Source organism: Channa argus, chromosome 13 (genome assembly GCF_033026475.1).
Source record: "Channa argus isolate prfri chromosome 13, Channa argus male v1.0, whole genome shotgun sequence".
In the NCBI taxonomy this organism is placed as follows: Eukaryota; Metazoa; Chordata; class Actinopteri; order Anabantiformes; family Channidae; genus Channa; species Channa argus.
Genome location: NC_090209.1, coordinates 7,541,949 through 7,559,452, shown reverse-complemented (window position 1 = coordinate 7,559,452; position 17,504 = coordinate 7,541,949). Strand labels below are relative to the sequence as shown.

The window sequence follows — 17,504 nt, the reverse complement described above, 5'->3', positions numbered from 1 at the left end:
AGTGAAACCATCAAGGACACCTACTGCAATTAAGCAATGTTTGACAGACCTTTGATTCTCTCAAGATACAATCTAAATGTCAATGTTTAAATAAAAGATAAAAATAGACAAAATAAAGCAGTAAAGTTTACTGGAGAATGTATTATTCAACAGCAAAGTTTTGAATAATTAGTCAGTTGTAGCTTACGGACATATTTTCTTTTAAACATGAGCAAAATCTACAGATTTGGGCACCAAACAACAATGGCTTACAAGTGACACTCTATAACTATATGGGTAACAGACAATCGTGTTGGGGTCCTAAGAGCGACAGCAGAGCTCTGATAGACAAGACCGAGCATGGCAGAAGATTCTGGAAGATGTGTTGAAACCTATAAAACCTATAAAGATCTAACTATTTTTTGTCCTGAATCAAGAATCAAGCCAGCAATGAAGTAACGTGGCATCAAGAAAAGGTACATAGTAATTAAGTTATTAAAGTAACTTAATTACTGCACAGTATTCTGAAATTAATTCAGAGAAGAAGTTGAGCCAGGATTCTATCTTCAGAGCATGACAGAAGGGACTTTTCTTGTTATACATCACAATCGAAATGGAAATAATCTGGATTAGATAAGCTTGTGATTTTGTTTAAACACTATCCAGGCAGCAGCAAGACCAAAACTGAACTATTGGACTGCAGACTTAAACATAAAGAACAAGTTCTTAGTGTTGGGAAATCTTTGCTGGGTTGTTTTGCTAATGTAGTAGATTAGTGCTGTCTCTGCTGAAACCACATTATACAGCAAAATACCTTATAGTTGCTTATTGTTGAGTGATTATACAGGTTACATTTGTTTTCTGATCCATTTTGAAAACGGTCTCATTTCTGTCCAACGAGCTGAGTGGAACTAATTGGATTTGTGGTAAAGTGACAAAGAGGGATTTTGTCACTGTCACACTGCCAGATATTTTCCCAATAAGACCTATTGTGTGTTGTGAGTATATCAGAGTGTGTTCACTGAGTCATAAAATACTTGTGGGCCAGGTACAGTACATTGTTACCTCCCCTACAATGACCTACTACAGCAGGTCAGAATGAACTATGGCTGACCAGGAAATAGCCTTCCCATCATCTCTTTCATCTTAGACTATTAGCTGGAAAGAAAGCATAAAATCTTTTAGCAACACAAAGAAAGAAGCGACAATGTGTATGAGTAATAAAATGATTTTTTTTGCACCTCTCAACCTGAAATGAAAGTCAGGTAAAATGAAACTATTTGCTTCCATTGAAAAAAAAAATACTGCAAGACAGAGCATACAGTGTGACATGGGGCTTAGCGGATCATTGTGTTCTTTCAAAATCCACAGATTTACCTTGATGAAAAGTCCTAGAGCACTCAAGAAAAATATACAGTAGCAAAATCTCATTGCCATTCATGTCTATACTTGTTTTGCACCGCTCACTAGACTTCTCGCAGCACAACTTCCAGTTACTGTCCTTTTTCTTTGCCTATAAGCTAATGAAGCTGTGCTGGAGAGGAATATAGGTCTAAATCTGTGTATGTTCGGGCATTTTCTCAGCTTTTACAGAAGATCTTACCGTCTTACAAAGAAATCATCAAATCATCAAACTTATTGGAGATCTGTTAAGAATCCAGTAAAAAATTATTAAGCTCATTATTTAATTGCCCCTTTCAAATTACAATTTTCCTGTTTGACTCCATGTTCCATATATTGATACCGGGCGACATCAATAATAACCAGCTGATTGATGCCCCACGAGATAACAGCAAGGATCAAACTATTCATTGGAGAAGTATTTTCATAACACAAAATAAATACAATAAATCATGTCATAACACCAAATTGAAATTCCAAATTCATGAGGTTTGCACAAAGGTTTGGCTAGAGGTTAATGATCATAGTCACTGGTGTAGAATACTTGCTGTACATACTCAAATAACATATGCTCAGAGTTTGTAGGAGAGTTACTACAAAATGGGTGAAACGGGGGCTGGTAAGATTCAGTGGTAAATCACCCTACAGATTACCCCAGTGGTTGGCAACCTGAAATCTAAAGAATTTCTCCTACACAAGTTTATGTTCATGTCTATATATTTGTTTAATCTCTTAAAACATTCAACATGTTCACCTGTTTATCCACATAAAATGCTTTAAATCCAACATAATGAGGTCAGAACTTGTGTTCAGGAATCAAAGCATTCAAGAGTGATAAGGACTGGGATCCACATACAGGCCTTTTGACAACTGGAGCATAAAGGAGACTTTAACATCAAACAGGATCTTCTGGCTTTTAGCTGGGAGTGTAAACCACTGGCAATTTGTGGTATTAATGAACCAAATGTCTCTGTATTTTAATGTGAGAAATATAAAGAAAAGTGGTTAGTGGTTAAAGAGAGAGAAATTAAAATTGCGGCTGCACCAGTCACAAAAAGACACGGACTGCCAATTCCACTTTGCCTGTAGCACACATTTGTAGAATAACTGGCAGTATTCAAGCTCCTCAAATATTCAGAGCCTTGTCACCGATGTTAAATTGGATCTTCTAAGCAAGCAAATACTTGTGTGCATATAAATAATAAGAATACAAACAAAAAACTTTAAATCGAACACTTGTTGAAGTGAAGTGACTCCTGAGATAAGAAATGTAAGACAAACAGACCAAGCATAATTCCTCTTTATTAGCTTTATCTTTTCCTCCTCTTATGGTTTATCTGACCACTGCACTGTTCACATCATCTTCAGTTCTTCTTGCCAAAAACTTGTGTAAATGAGAGAATGAAAAGGACAAAGCACTAATGGTAACAATAGAGCTATTATTCAGAATCATTCCTAATTCATTCTTTGATGCTACAGATAAAATGTAATACATGACACTCAATTTCCAGACATCTTCTCCACAAGCTCAGCATCATTCAAAATCTGGGAATTTAATTACTGTAAAAAAGCATCAACTTTCAAAGGAAACAGACTGACAGACTGTCTACTAAAACTATGCAAATGAACCTCAATTACAGAGTTACAGTATTTTTGGTTTGACTTTAATAAGCTCTTAAGACATTGTCACAAAGAATAAGAATGTGTCAAATGCTTTTTACAACTTCAACCATCACTTGTACTCCATTACAAAATATATAATATTTCCTAGGGGGATTCATTTGCAATGCTCTTAATTCACATGCTTTTAAAATATTCAGTGTCTCTCAAAATACTCGTCTGTCACACTGAAAGCAATGACACTGCAGATAACTAATTTCAGATTCTAAGAATGTGTCTGCAATCCTTTGCATTCACAGAACGAAAGGAGAAGCACACCAGAAGGGTAGAAAAGCGATGTTCAGACGCGTTGTAAATAAAAGATGGTTAAAGCGGCACACATTTGGAGTGTCTGCGTTTATTCAGCTCCCGTCATCACAGTTGGAGGAGCACTAAAATCTGTGGAGGGACAAAGTGTGAGATCTGTGCGAGCTTGTTAGCTAATTCCCTTTCGTTTTTGTTACTCTGAATGTTCGGAATTAAATAATAAAAGAGTTCAAAAACAACTCTGATGCAGGTCTTACACACAAAGCTTTATTTACAAGCATAAGTTCACTGCTAAGTCAAAAACAAAAGCGTTATCTTCATCTATGTCTATGATTATCAAACATCACAATCACCACATTAAATCAGATTCCGATTACCTTGTTAGACAATGTTTTCCTTCATCATCATCAAAATACCAAATAATGGAAGTGCTTTTGGAAGGATGGGGTTCCAATCAGAGGCCTGTAGAATTAATACCAAGAAGCACTGAAGCAGTTCTGGTGGCACAGTGGCACGACAAATTACTCAGACACTTGCTTTTTTGTTTTTTCTCATTTGCCACCCATTTGTGTTATGCTTTTTGCTCAACCAATCTCATAGGGCATTTGAAAAAAATAAATAAATGCTGCCATTAAAAATCTATTTTAGCAATTAACACATTTTTAAGTCATTAGAAAAACCCCTACCCATAACTAACATACATCTGTCATAACTAATTAAATTAATACAGAAGAATGATGCTGCCTTACTCTTTCTCCCACTCCTCCAACACTTTCACACACAGCTCTCAAATATTGGATGTTAAGTGTCTTGTGACCTGAATGCTCCCTCTCACTTCCTATTTCTGTTTGTTTTCAGCAAACTTTGCTTAGTTTAACTTGTGTGAATATTGTTTAAGCCTTAGTACAAAGGCTATCAGCTGCAGTGAGGCAAACCAGAATATACAATATGACCCAAAAGGTCCTTGTTGAATAATCTTGAGTGGCTCCCATCAGTGATGGACAGAACATAATTAGAAAGGCTTCACATGGGGCAATTTAAAACTTTGTGGAAGGGGATTCTGTGATTGATGTCTAAAAGAAATAGTATAAAATGAATGGTTAACATGCACAATTCAACATCTATCTGCAAAAAAAATTAATATGGCAAGAGAAAAGATTGATTCACAATAGAGTAATCAGGTTTCTTGAAAGGCTATGATTTGCTTCATCCAGCACTCATTGTTTCATTCTTATATTTGTGATTGATTGCAGAGCACCTTTTTTGCTCACAATATTATGTCATTCATTTAAAATATTCTAGCTGGATGTGATGATTGCAGTGACTCAGTAAAACACATAATGGGAACACACTGTATATAAGTAAAGCTTCATGAAGTATTTAATGAATGAATGGGTTCGGTCGCATGCAGCGCTTCATTTCATAAGTTGTAATTTCTGTGTTAATATTTTCCCTTAGATCACGAGCGGATCGGGAAAGATTCATCCTACGAACAGGAGGGGAAGGTCCAGTTTGTGATTGACGCAGTTTATGCCATGGCTCATGCTCTGCACAACATGCACAAAGATCTTTGTCCTGGCAAAGTTGGCCTCTGCTCCAGGATGGATAGCATTAATGGCACACTGCTACTCAAGTACATCCGAAATGTCAACTTCACTGGTTTGTATTGTATTTATGCATAAAAAAAACTAATTACTTATGCTATTTATATACTAAACAACACGAACAAGCAATCTTCAGGAAATACTTTTATTACCTATTTCATACAGTATTCTACAAAGTAGGACAGGTGATGTACAGTATCAAATTAATTTGGTTAATTGGAATTTTTGTTTTTCAAACAATGTGAAAGATGACAAAATAAAAACAAACAAAACATGATTATTAGTACACGCAGTACACATCGCAAAGTGGGCATTACATGGCTGAGAAAACTACTATTCTGAATTATACGTGAAGTGCCATTTGAAGTAACCTAATTTACTATTTTTGAATTAATCAACACGCTTATGCAGAGGCTGTGTCACATTACAGTGGTCTGCAATTATGAGGCTACTAAATGTAAATTCCTGTTAACAATTATAGAATACTGAGATCTGTAGGACGGTGGACAATCAGCAGCACAACAGTATGTTTTACCATAGTTGATGAATTGTGCTTTGTGAGATTTCCTGCCTCTTTTGTATTGAATTGCCCACACAAGGCAGTTCTTGTTTGAAGTTTACATGCTGCCGAGTTAGATTCTATATAAATTCAGGGGAAAAGCAAATTACAAGATAGTACCAGCAAAATTAGACATTTGTACTTTTCTAGTAGTTGTCACCTGTAAACTTTAAATATATTTTTATATTTACTGGCAAATACAGTACATCTATACCACACTGGTTAAATTGTTGAATTTAAAATGTGCTCTCAATAAAACACAGATGACAACTACAACATGCTGTAGTAGAGATCCAAAGTTTTGATGTAATTTCTACTCTGAACGGATACACAATGTATCATGTAATGAACATGTAATGAATTATTGCTAAAATAACAGTGGTAAAAGCCACTAAAACAGATATAATAAAATTATGTATTATATAAAATGACCAGTTATATCTTGATCTACGGACATTGTAATTGTAAATCGTAGGGTGTTGAAGATGAACATGATAAAATATTTAGCAAAAGTGTCTAAGTTCTAAACGGTAGCAATAAGTACTGTAAGACGCACTTTGAAACTCTGAAAAGGATTATAGGCCTAAATACAGTACAAGATGCATATTTGATGAGTTCATTAAATCAGCATGTGAACAAATTCAACATGTCTTGTCCAGACATAATTAAAATGTATGGAGAATAGGGCCCAACTTAGGGCAGCGTTAGAAGATTAGAAGCAGCGTCAGATAATTGTATGTCAGATGCGTATAGGGTCAGAGTGTTCATGCAATTAAGCCTAACGCAAAAAGAGTGGTTTGACCCAGTCTCGAACCTTCTCCACCCTCACAGATGATTATACAGTAAAGGATACATTTATTTGTATGAAGATTACAAAGTGGGATCTTTGGGTGAGAGCCAGTTACACCAGAACAAGGATGTGACAGGAATAATTTACAGCAAATGAGATAAGAAAAGAAAAAACAAAAGGAAAAGAAAAGAACACTAGACCACTGCTTCAGAATCCATAGTTTACTTGCCAGCATCAGCGCAGAGATTAAATCCCTTTTCAATTTGGTCAGGTGCTCTGGAAACCACAGCTTGCGGAAGAAAGGCAGAGATATCATGCCCCTATTATTTGGGACAGAAATGTATGGAGAGAAGGCTGTGATAGATAAATACAGCCTGTTTCAGACATGATATCTAGGGAATGTCAGGAGCATAAGGTCCTGACATTGTCTGAAGTTTCAGAGGAGTAGCCAACATCGGGAGATAGTCCGTGTGAGAAGTGTTCTCACTTGTGAAGAAATACGCCGCGTAAATGGGCACTGGGTGGTGCCATTACCTCCTCTATTCACAAATGAGCTCGTTGGAGATAATCCAGAATAGGGAGCTGGGTGGGTAAAATCCAAGTAATGTCAAGGGCAACAGACTTGGGGGTTTGCGTTTACACATACACCCCCTCCAGATAAAGGCTGGACCTCAATCAAGAACTTATCGAAAACAGGAAGTTCCAAAGCAAGGCTTTTGACAGCTCATCATTTAGGCTCAGGCATTGTGAAAACTGTCAACAACAGATACTGGTCTGGCGAAAATTCAACCCAAGTCTAAAATTTTCAAAGCTGACCAGTTCAGGGCTAGACGCAGATTGAAAAGGTTCACCTTAAGCTAACCTTAACCATCAGGAGTAGACAATGTCTTTGGGTTACAAACCTCACAAATGATGTTGCCTGTTGATAAAGGCATCAGGTTAGGAAAACCTGTATGTGCAATTTTGGAAAGAAATGACAAACATATTTTGTTGCAGCAGGGGTTGAAGAAAAAAAACACTCTTTAAGTAAAGGCATGATGTTTTGTATGTATATAATGATACAATAGGAAAGCAGATAGCAGATGTTGCATCCTGTTTGAATATTCCTCATCAAGTCAAAACATTGTTTACCTGTTCCTGAGTGTGCTTGTTAAAATTTGGGTCAGGTCAGACAAATGTAAAAACCATAAATAAATTGTATCTTGAAGGTTTGTAGTAATATATATTTTCCCAACAAAAGAATAAGGTATTTATCTGAAACTATGTACTGCAAATCTGTTGCATTCCTGTGTACATGGTTTTTATATTACTAGAAGGCCAATTGGGGGATTACAACAAGGATGGCTACAAAAATCAATGCTACATTTAATCAGAATAATGCCTCACTTCAACACAGAGAAATGTAGAATTTAAAGCTTTGTAGGAAAACGACAGAAATTTAAGCAAATTGTCTACGACATTCATGCTGACTAAAGGAAAGGGGAAACCTGACCAATACAGATATTGTAGATGAGTAGATGCGGCTGACACTCATGGACATATTTCCACTGCTGCCATCGTTTCAAGTGTAAAGAAAAATGTATAATAAAAAAACAATAACAAAAGTACTTTTATGCCATGATACTCCAACCCCAGCTGCCAAAATCTTCTGGAGAAGATTCAATTTACATTTACTTTCACTCAAATGTGGTAATGCAGAAACATTTCACTTATCTTTATATATATAAATAAAATAATATAATCCTTATACCAACAAACTATATGTATAAAATGACTGTACTAAAACTATTAATAAGTACACCAGTATTGTGGGTAGGATATAGTTTAAAAAAACTTTGAAGGTGATCCTGGGGTAGGGGTCCTGAGGTAATGCTAAAACATTTTCAGCCCCACTCGTTGCGTGGGTTCCCCACCCCTGGAATAAATGCTTAAGGTTTGGACTCTCTCTCTTTTCTCTCTTTGTCGGCTAATGTCTTCATTCATCGAAGATACCTCCTCTATAAAGTTTGGCTGCAGAATGCTTATGTTATTTTGATCCTTTCTTTTATACATTAGCTTCCTCCTGGTGCTTGCTAATGGCATTTTAATGGAGTAAAGAGTCATTCTTTAAAAAACTGCACCCATGACATCATGACAATTAGTGTTTTAACACATTATCAATGTTTAAAAGATGCAAATAGCTTTGAAAGCATTTTGGTCTTTTACAAACAACTCTTAAAATGGAGAAAAACAGAACTCTGGAATTTCAACTAACAGAACCGTTTACGAATTAGGAAGAGCAAAATGTAAATGAAAATTTAGGTTGGTAATTATTGAAGAAACAAACATGTAGTTGAAAACTACAGAGAGACAGGGACACAAACCTTCATAATTGTGCATGATTACCTGCTACCTTACACAGCGCCTCCATATGCACAGGCAGCAGGATGGTGGTAATGCAATCAAACCCTATTGCTCTTGATCAGGTTTTGACGCACACACACACATTCTCATAAGGAAGAAAACATATTTCATCTCCAAGCCCAAATCCTAAGGGTTATCAGCTGTGACTCAAAGCTTCAAACAAGAATAAATAATCAATACTGTGACCTATTAAACAGAACACTACTCTCAAGTAAATAAGTCCTTTTATTTGCACGGTAGTGTGTAGTCTATTTTGAAACAAGAGCAACTTTCTTCTAAAATGTAGAAGCCCTGCATTATATGATACACAACATCCAAATATTAAGTGTGGGCATTTCAAAATATATTTAAGGTGAAAGTTGACAAAGATTATTTTTAGAACTTACCATCCCCTATTTTATATAGTATAGAATTGCTGAGTATTACAGAATGAAACCACTGAAGAGAGGGCAAAATTGGTAGAAGCAAATAGAGAGGGGAATGCTATAAATGGCCCTTTTCTCAGATGCTCTGTAGTGGGCTCTCATCACTTGATCTGTGAATACTCATTGCTTCACACCACAATCTTAACAAGTTCTGAAGCCGCAGAGGGGTTTGTAGGTTGAGTCAGAAAACAGCCAGAAATGGAAACGAGAGGGGTGAGAGAGAGTCCTCAAAGTGGTAATAAAAATCAGTGCTGTCATTCGTTAGCACTCTGAGTGGGGAATTTGTGGATAACAAGCAATGGGGCAATAAGCAGAATGAAGGAGTGTGAAATGATATGGGAACATGAACAGACAGCAGCCCTGGCCCTCCTCAAAGGACCAGGACCCCATGGCTGTCAACCTCGATTTTACTCCCGTCATTAACACCACAACAGCATCGGCTTGAAGTTCCCTTGCAGCCTCATTTCATCTCAAGTGCTTATGAAAATAAGAGTTTGTGTTTCTGTGATATTATCTAACAGAGAATTTGAACATCACATTACCCCTTTGCCTTTTTAAAACATTTATTTTCTATATCATTTTCAGGAATTGCTGGCACCCCAGTGGTTTTCAATGTGAATGGAGATGCACCTGGCCGCTATGAAATCTACCAATACCAGATTACGAACAACTCAACAGAATACAAGATCATTGGTCACTGGACAGATCAGCTTCACTTAGATGTATGAATATTTTGAATGTTTGTTAAAACGTGTCTGCAAGATTGCAAGCTGCATCATCATCATGCTCAACATCAATGTTTGACAGTTAGCCAGATGATTCCTCAGCATCAGACATTTCATATTTGACTTTTAGGTATTTCATCACTAGTTCAACACATTTAGTCTTGACAAGAAAATAAAAAATAAAATAAAAAAATCACATGGTATCAAAACAAACAATCCGCTGCTTCACTAACTGATATGAGCCCAGTTATTTATGAGATAAAGTGCAATGAAGCTCACCACCATCATCTCTAAACATACTGTAATTTCTCATTTGACTTTATTTTCCTCCACCAGTGCTAAAAGCAGCCTTTTCATTGAAGCCACCATATGTGAAATGTACAGCAACTCAAAACTTGCCACACATAGAATTCCTCTATTTATTCACCTCAACTCCCAAAAAATATTTGCGTCATTTCATTTTTACTCGTATGTAGGCTTATATAAATAGGTTTACAATAGAGTGAAAAGCATCTTTCTGCATCAACATTATATTCACATTTACTCTTATCACGTTACAGTTTCCATATATATTAGCATGGGGTACAAAATCTGTAGTGTTGTATGTTTAACATCATATTTTACAGATGTCCCAATACTGATATTAGCATCGGGTTTAGGGTCTGATGCTGCCGTTGTGCACTCAGAAAACTTCTGCCCCCAATACCATGTTAACGTCACACTGAGTAGGTACAGGGGGCGGCATTAAAACTGTCTTTTGCTTGGAAGTGTTTCAGGTTAAGTCACAATGATGAAAGTAAAGCTGAATGCAAGTCTTAAGATCCAGTTGCTAATAGTCAGTGACTATTGCTGGAGATATATACACAGTAACTACAGCTTTACCTGAAGTTCAATTTGTTATTTAACCTCCATATTACTCTTTAGACCCTACAGTTTGTCTTCTCCACAACTGTCCATCCAGGCTCCTGTCCTAAATCTATGATTTGTTTGTTTGACTTCATTTAGCAAAAGTTGCCCCTTTATAAAAGAATAGTCTGCGCCATGATTGTTTTGGCTTAAGAACTTGAGAATTCCTGAAATCCGACGGGATTTGAGAGTTAATTGCGTCAGAATTGCCAGTTGTCAGGTGTTTGCTTCTTTCAGATGGTCACAGATGTCTAGTCTGTGACAGTTGGTTTGAGTGTAAACTGCCCAGTCTTTAAAAGCCATAGTTTATCTTCATGTGTGTCCCTCCTACTAATTGGACCAGCAGTATCTGCCAATGTCTCTCATCAGCTCAACTGTGCAATGGATTGATGAGGATTTTACTTTCCAGCAAGTCAAACTGGAAGCAAACCCGTTTAGTATCAACACTCGGTTTGGCTGTTACTTAACTATAGGACTTGTACTCAGTCTGGGAAAAGTGGTATTGGGACATCCTTATCAAATTTCTTTTAATTTTAAAGGCAAGTTTTGTAGGGAATAATGTTTATGCATTGCTTTACATAACCCCCTGGGCATTCTTATTTTGCCGACACACATACATAGTAGGTATGTAGTTGCATTAATGCAGACATAATAGTCCCATCTCACTGCTGGACATAGATTGGCTTACAGTACCAGTTTTGTCGGCGTGGCAGAGATTCCTAAGGAAGGACAAGAATGCCTTATTGATATTTTTTTAACACAAAACTAATCATCTAAACTATTCAGATGTTAACCTGAATAATCAACTATTCCCAATCGCTTTTCACACTCTATATCCCTTAGTAACGACTGTGCAAAGCAAACAAGCACTCTAATAAAAATAATGTCCATACAGCAGTGCAGGTGCATGATAGTGAACTGCACTGTTTGATTTAATCACTCTACTAGGATGCTAGACTCTTATTTTCTTATCTATGCTCAAGTGAGTGCAACACTCCTTAGACATCATTAAACAGCAAAGTAATTTCCTGTTGAGTTTAGATTTGATGAGTTTACACAATGAATTCTTGATAAAAAAAAAAAAAAGACCGCTGCTTTCGTGTGATGAATATCCCATTTACAGTTTCTTCCTTCTGTCATGCACTTCAGTGTGTCTAAACACATTTACAACGTGTTAATTGAATTGTGTCCTCGTGCATTATGTAGAGAGTTGTTTGAGCTGTTACTAGTAAAACAATGTAGGAAAGTGTGTTAATGCTTTTGCTATACAGATACCTAAAGGTTGGTTTAATATTAGTTTAAGTGTTGTTTAAATGTGATTAAGAAGTTCTCCAAATGCAGTAAACCTGAATTATGGGAAAGTGTTTAATGGTGCTTGTATAGGTGAGGTGGAGCAAACTGAAAATTAAATCTAAATTCTTAAATCTAAATTCTTCTTCTTTCACATAATTTTCCTTCCAGATCAATGAGATGCAGTGGCCAGGTGGAACACAAGAAGTCCCTTCCTCTATTTGCAGCCAACCCTGCCATCCTGGCCAGCGCAAAAAGATAGTGAAGGGAATTCCATGTTGTTGGCACTGTGAGAATTGCGATGGTTATCAGTATCAGGCAGATACTTATACCTGCAAGATGTGCCGCTTTGATTTGCGACCTAATGACAACCACACAGGCTGTGTTCCCATTCCAATTGTCAAGCTGGAGTGGGGCTCCCCATGGGCAGTGCTTCCTGTTCTCATCGCTGTCCTGGGCATCATGGCCACTCTGCTTGTGGTTGTCACCTTTATACGCTACAATGACACACCCATTGTGAAGGCGTCGGGGAGAGAACTGAGCTATGTGTTGCTGACTGGTATCTTTCTGTGCTATGCTACAACATTCCTCATGATCTCTACTCCTGATGTGGTCATTTGCTCACTGCGAAGAATCTTCCTGGGCCTGGGAATGAGTATAAGCTATGCGGCACTGCTTACCAAGACTAATCGGATCTACAGGATTTTTGAGCAGGGCAAGATGTCGGTTAGCGTACCTCGATTCATCTCCCCAGCCTCCCAGTTAGTCATCACATTCAGCCTGGTCTCAGTGCAGCTGCTTGGAGTGTGCATCTGGTTTGGTGTTGACCCATCACAAGCAATCATCGACTATGAGGACCAGCGTACAACCAATCCTGAAATGGCCCGGGGTGTTCTGAAATGTGACATATCAGACCTGTCCCTTATTTGTCTGCTGGGTTATAGCATGCTGCTGATGGTGACCTGCACAGTTTATGCCATCAAGACCAGAGGAGTTCCTGAGACATTTAATGAGGCCAAGCCCATCGGCTTCACCATGTACACCACCTGCATTGTTTGGCTTGCCTTCATCCCCATCTTCTTTGGAACTTCACAATCAGCAGAAAAGGTAATGTGACAGTGTGCCAATGCATTCACTAGGCCTTTACCAAGACTATCTGTGTGAAGTCAATTAATGGTAATAACAGCAAGTCTATTACAAGTACTCGCATGCTTTTCATTTAGAGTTCTTTTACAATTCATTTCCTGTGTTCCTTAATTTGAAGACAATTGCCACTCATTTGTACAGCATCAGTAAGTTTGATGAGATTTTTTTTGTGTGTTTTGGATTCTGCTTAGTTTTGTAGGAATATCCATCCATGCACACAAAAACAACTAATACATACGAGTTTGTGAAGCAGATTAAAATTAAATTTTTTTTTTTTTTTTTTTTTTTTTTTTACTGTTGTTAATTTATTAGGCTGTAGTATGAAATGCTGTGCTGTCTTTGTGCGGACATGCATGATGCATTACCGTTTCTCTTTACTGCAATAATTAACAACTAATGAACTACTAACAACATGCCCGTCGCTTGCTGCTGCTGATCAAGTTTACCCCTACTGCAACTAATATAATTCGTGAAATGTAGATGAAGGAAATGAAATGCATAAAGAAATAGAGGAAAATCAGTATATGTCAGTAAATATTAAACAATGGTATAAACATTAAATCACATAATGTTAATAACATGATTCTTGTTAAAAAGGCCAATGTTTGACTGCTTTTGAAGTTGCATTGTGACTGTTATCTAATTTTGGACAGAGTGAGAGGTTTTTCTTTTATAGTGCCGTGGAATAATCCAGCCACCAGCATTAACCACACTACAACACTGCAACCCCCCCCCCCAAATAAATGGTAAATGCAATACTCTGATTATCATTATCAAGCTCTATTTTCTAGAAAAATGAATATTTTTTTGACCCAATCCTAGGAGGGACTCTTGTTTTTCTTGCTGTGCAAACCAGTAACAACAAATGGCAATATTCAGTTACCATAAACCTTTAGTTACATTATTCTTCTAAACTACACATATTTGCAGTCCATTAATATCTTTGGACAATGCAACATCTGTAACACGTACCTGCCCTTTTCTTGCTTTCAGTAAAAAGCTGTCTACAACAATTTATCAGGGAGATCAGGAAGAAAGGAATCCAAGAACATAACACAGAGGCTTCAGTGTTATAAACCTCTGCTTGCTCTTTGTATTCTGTGTCCAATACTACACAGAAAACACACACAGCACAGCTCAAAACTGCATTAAAGAACACAAGCACGTATCTTGAGGAAGCTTGGGGCAGAACCTAGAATCCATTAGGTCCTATTTGTGAGACATGTTTTTTTTGAAGATTTGGCTGCTCTCCTTTAGTATGAACAAGCAGCAACACTACTGCATAATGGTATAAGAGCGCCCAGTAAGAAATATTCCGTCATCTGGTTTTACATTGCATCACACAAGTTGTCAAGAAAAAAATTTAACTTTTCCTAGAGTGTGGCCAACAGATAAGTTACTCCATGCAGTTAAACACTGCCAAGGAGAAAACAGTTAGGCAATATACAAACAATGTCTGTTCTTCACGTCTATCTGTGCCACTGAGGAGCAGGTGGATAAACATGAAGGGAAAATCACTCTTAAATCTAACAAGATTTGAATCAAATCCAACTGGCATAAATAATGTACTTGTTTTGATGCTGAATGAAGGTTGTATTGATTTATACTGTAAAATAAAATTTTGGAGTGAAAAAAAAAAAAACACATCAAAAACTGCAAGAAAGACCCAATCAGAACTGCTTAACACCCTGCAATTTCTCCAATTTTCATAGAAGTTTATTATTGCTAAAACACACTTTATAATACAAAAGGATTTATCAAAATCGTTTGACAAATGTGAAGATAATAATTCATTTTATCCAGAAAATAGTCAGAACTGGATTAAAATTCATTTATTTCATAATTATTTCTAGAACAGCAACAGAAAAATGTTATCATTGTAACTACTTTTAATCTGTATCTGTTTAAATATTTGTACTTAATAATTTTAATTATTATTATAGATGTCATCTATTGGGTTATCCCTACCTGGTGACCAATCCCTTGGCTAGCGACTGCTTGTGTTGACTCTCAATATGAAACAGAGAAAATTGCTCAGTAAGTCCCAGTGTGTGACACAAAAACAAAAAGACTGCAACATAAAATAAAAGTTGAAAAGAAAGAAAGCTTCCAGCCAACACCGAACAATTAGCGGCGGAGATGAGCGAATGTTGCGTTGGCTCATGTCACCTTTGGTCTCGGCGCACAGGTAGCACTTGAACACACCGCTGAGATGATGTGCGTGTAGAATGTATGTTCTGTGCTTGTTTGAGGGGAAGGGAAAGCACAAGACCTCGGACCATGTATATACACAAACCGTTAACAAGCAGTTTTACTATTTTCATACTACTCTTGCTCTACACAGACACTTTATAAGTACTTCTAGTTGAGGATGTGTCTGATAGTTAGAAACTGGAAATTGTCTAAATTAATTGTAATGTCCACAATCACCATAGAGATGCTAAACCAACACTAAAGTTTCTCTACTCCAAATTGGTTTTGGCACATTATCAACTGCCGGTGGGACATGGTGAGTGTTATTTTTCAAGTGCTACAATGTTTGAATCACACACTGAGGACTCTCAAAGGTCTCAACTGCTGCCTGAAAATGTTAATTTCTTTAAAAACTCTTGTAAGCTACAAATACAAATCACATCAAACAAGGTTTTGTAGTCTGATCACAAGTGTAATAGCAGTTTGATAACAGTTTTTCAACCACAGTTTGTACATTTACACCTCATCTTAATGAGCACTTTGTTTATACCAGTAACACTCTGAAGTAAATATTTTTCTGATTTATTAGTAAGAAGTCTGAGATCTGCTGGTTGAAATGAAAACAGAATTTAATAACTTCTGAGATTTATTTATGAGATCTACTTAAAAAGGGGGGGAAAAAAACATCCATTCATTCATCCATTATCTGTACGTGGGCTAAATTCCAGCTGTCACTATGTGAGAGGTGGGGTCAGCACAGAGAGGCCTACAGACACAGACCACCATTCACACCCACACTTACACCAGCGGCCAATTTAGCGTCACCAATGAACCTAAAATGCATGTTTTTGGAAGAAGGATGAAGGAAACCCAAGCTTTGACAGAAGCTCACTTAGAAATTAGACAATGCGTAGAGCCGAAAATATCACTGACAAATTTCTGCTTGTTAAATGGTCACTGTGATATAATACACCTGCATGCAAAGCATTCATTGCACATACAGCAACAAGCTGTTGTCAGCTCAAGTAATGTTTCTCTTCACCTGTCATGCTCTCCTTCACTGCCTCTGTGCCGTCTCTCTGCTGTGTGGGAAAGACTTGAGCCCTGCCCTCAGTCAGACACTGACACAGAGAGCAGAGAAAGACAGAAACAAGAAGCTGCTGCATAAGAAACAAATCTGCTACATTTCACAGCCCAAATATTGAGTTGCAATAGCAGACAAGCACAGCTGATATGGAGAACATGTTAGTCAGATCATCCCTGTAGGCCTTGCCAGTGATCTATGCAACATATGCAAACCCTGGTAGATTGCAAACATAAAAATAATGTAAATACACCTGCACTTCCTTCTATCACAATTCAAAACAGCTACACCCCTGTTTCACAACAGATATTCTTAAAAGTAATTTTAAATAACTTTCCCAGCTATACTCAGAACCTTATGCCAATTTGGAAAACTTAAAAAGAACTTGTTCCTGTTCCTGTGCTTTGTGTATAGAGACACCTCTGGCCATTGTATAGAAGAGATTTGATGACTACTGCAAAAAGGAGAGAACAAAAAAAAAAAAAAAGCAACATCATAATGGTTCAGCCCACTGAGGTTTCTGTTCCCAGCCCTGTCCTTCCCTCTGCTGATGGAAAAGACTGGCAATCATACTGGCATGTCAGGGAAAATTTATGTCACCAGGGTGCATGGAAGTGGACAAGGGTCTTGGCTCACCTCACAGATTGACTCCACTCTGTACTCCAGAGGGGTAGCAATATTGTTCCGTGCTCACCCCAGGCCACGTGTAATCTTCTCAGGAGATTACAACACTCCCCCTCCATCACCAAGAAATGGTCATGTGCTGCTTGCAGTATGATAGAATACAATTCTATATCACTTCCATTTTGCTCTGACATTCTTTTTTTCTTAACAGACATGTCTTTAAGGGGTTTAATTTGTTCAAGACTTTAGTTTTTGTTTATTCATTTTCCCAATTGAGCTTTTAGAATGTCCTGACATTTAAGTACCTAAAGCATATAAGTTAATAGCATTAAGGTTGCAAAGGGATCTTGAAATGATAAAATTGTTTTTGTGTAAGCTTATACACAAATAACATGCATTAACCTCATCTTGGGAAACAATCTGTAACTTGACACACTAGTAGTTCAGAG

General features: G+C 37.2%; 1 protein-coding gene across 4 annotated transcripts in view; it reads left to right on the top strand.

Annotated features, from left to right (window-relative positions):
* grm4 (glutamate receptor, metabotropic 4) overlaps positions 1–17,504 on the top strand; it is a 169,052-nt gene that overhangs the window by 143,991 nt on the left and 7,557 nt on the right. For all 4 annotated transcript variants that reach the window (XM_067528207.1, XM_067528208.1, XM_067528210.1 and 1 more), the window contains 3 exons: positions 4,765–4,965; positions 9,673–9,809; positions 12,180–13,115. In XM_067528207.1, coding sequence (XP_067384308.1) covers positions 4,765–4,965; positions 9,673–9,809; positions 12,180–13,115 — 1,274 coding nt within the window. The remainder of the gene's footprint in view (positions 1–4,764; positions 4,966–9,672; positions 9,810–12,179; positions 13,116–17,504) is intronic.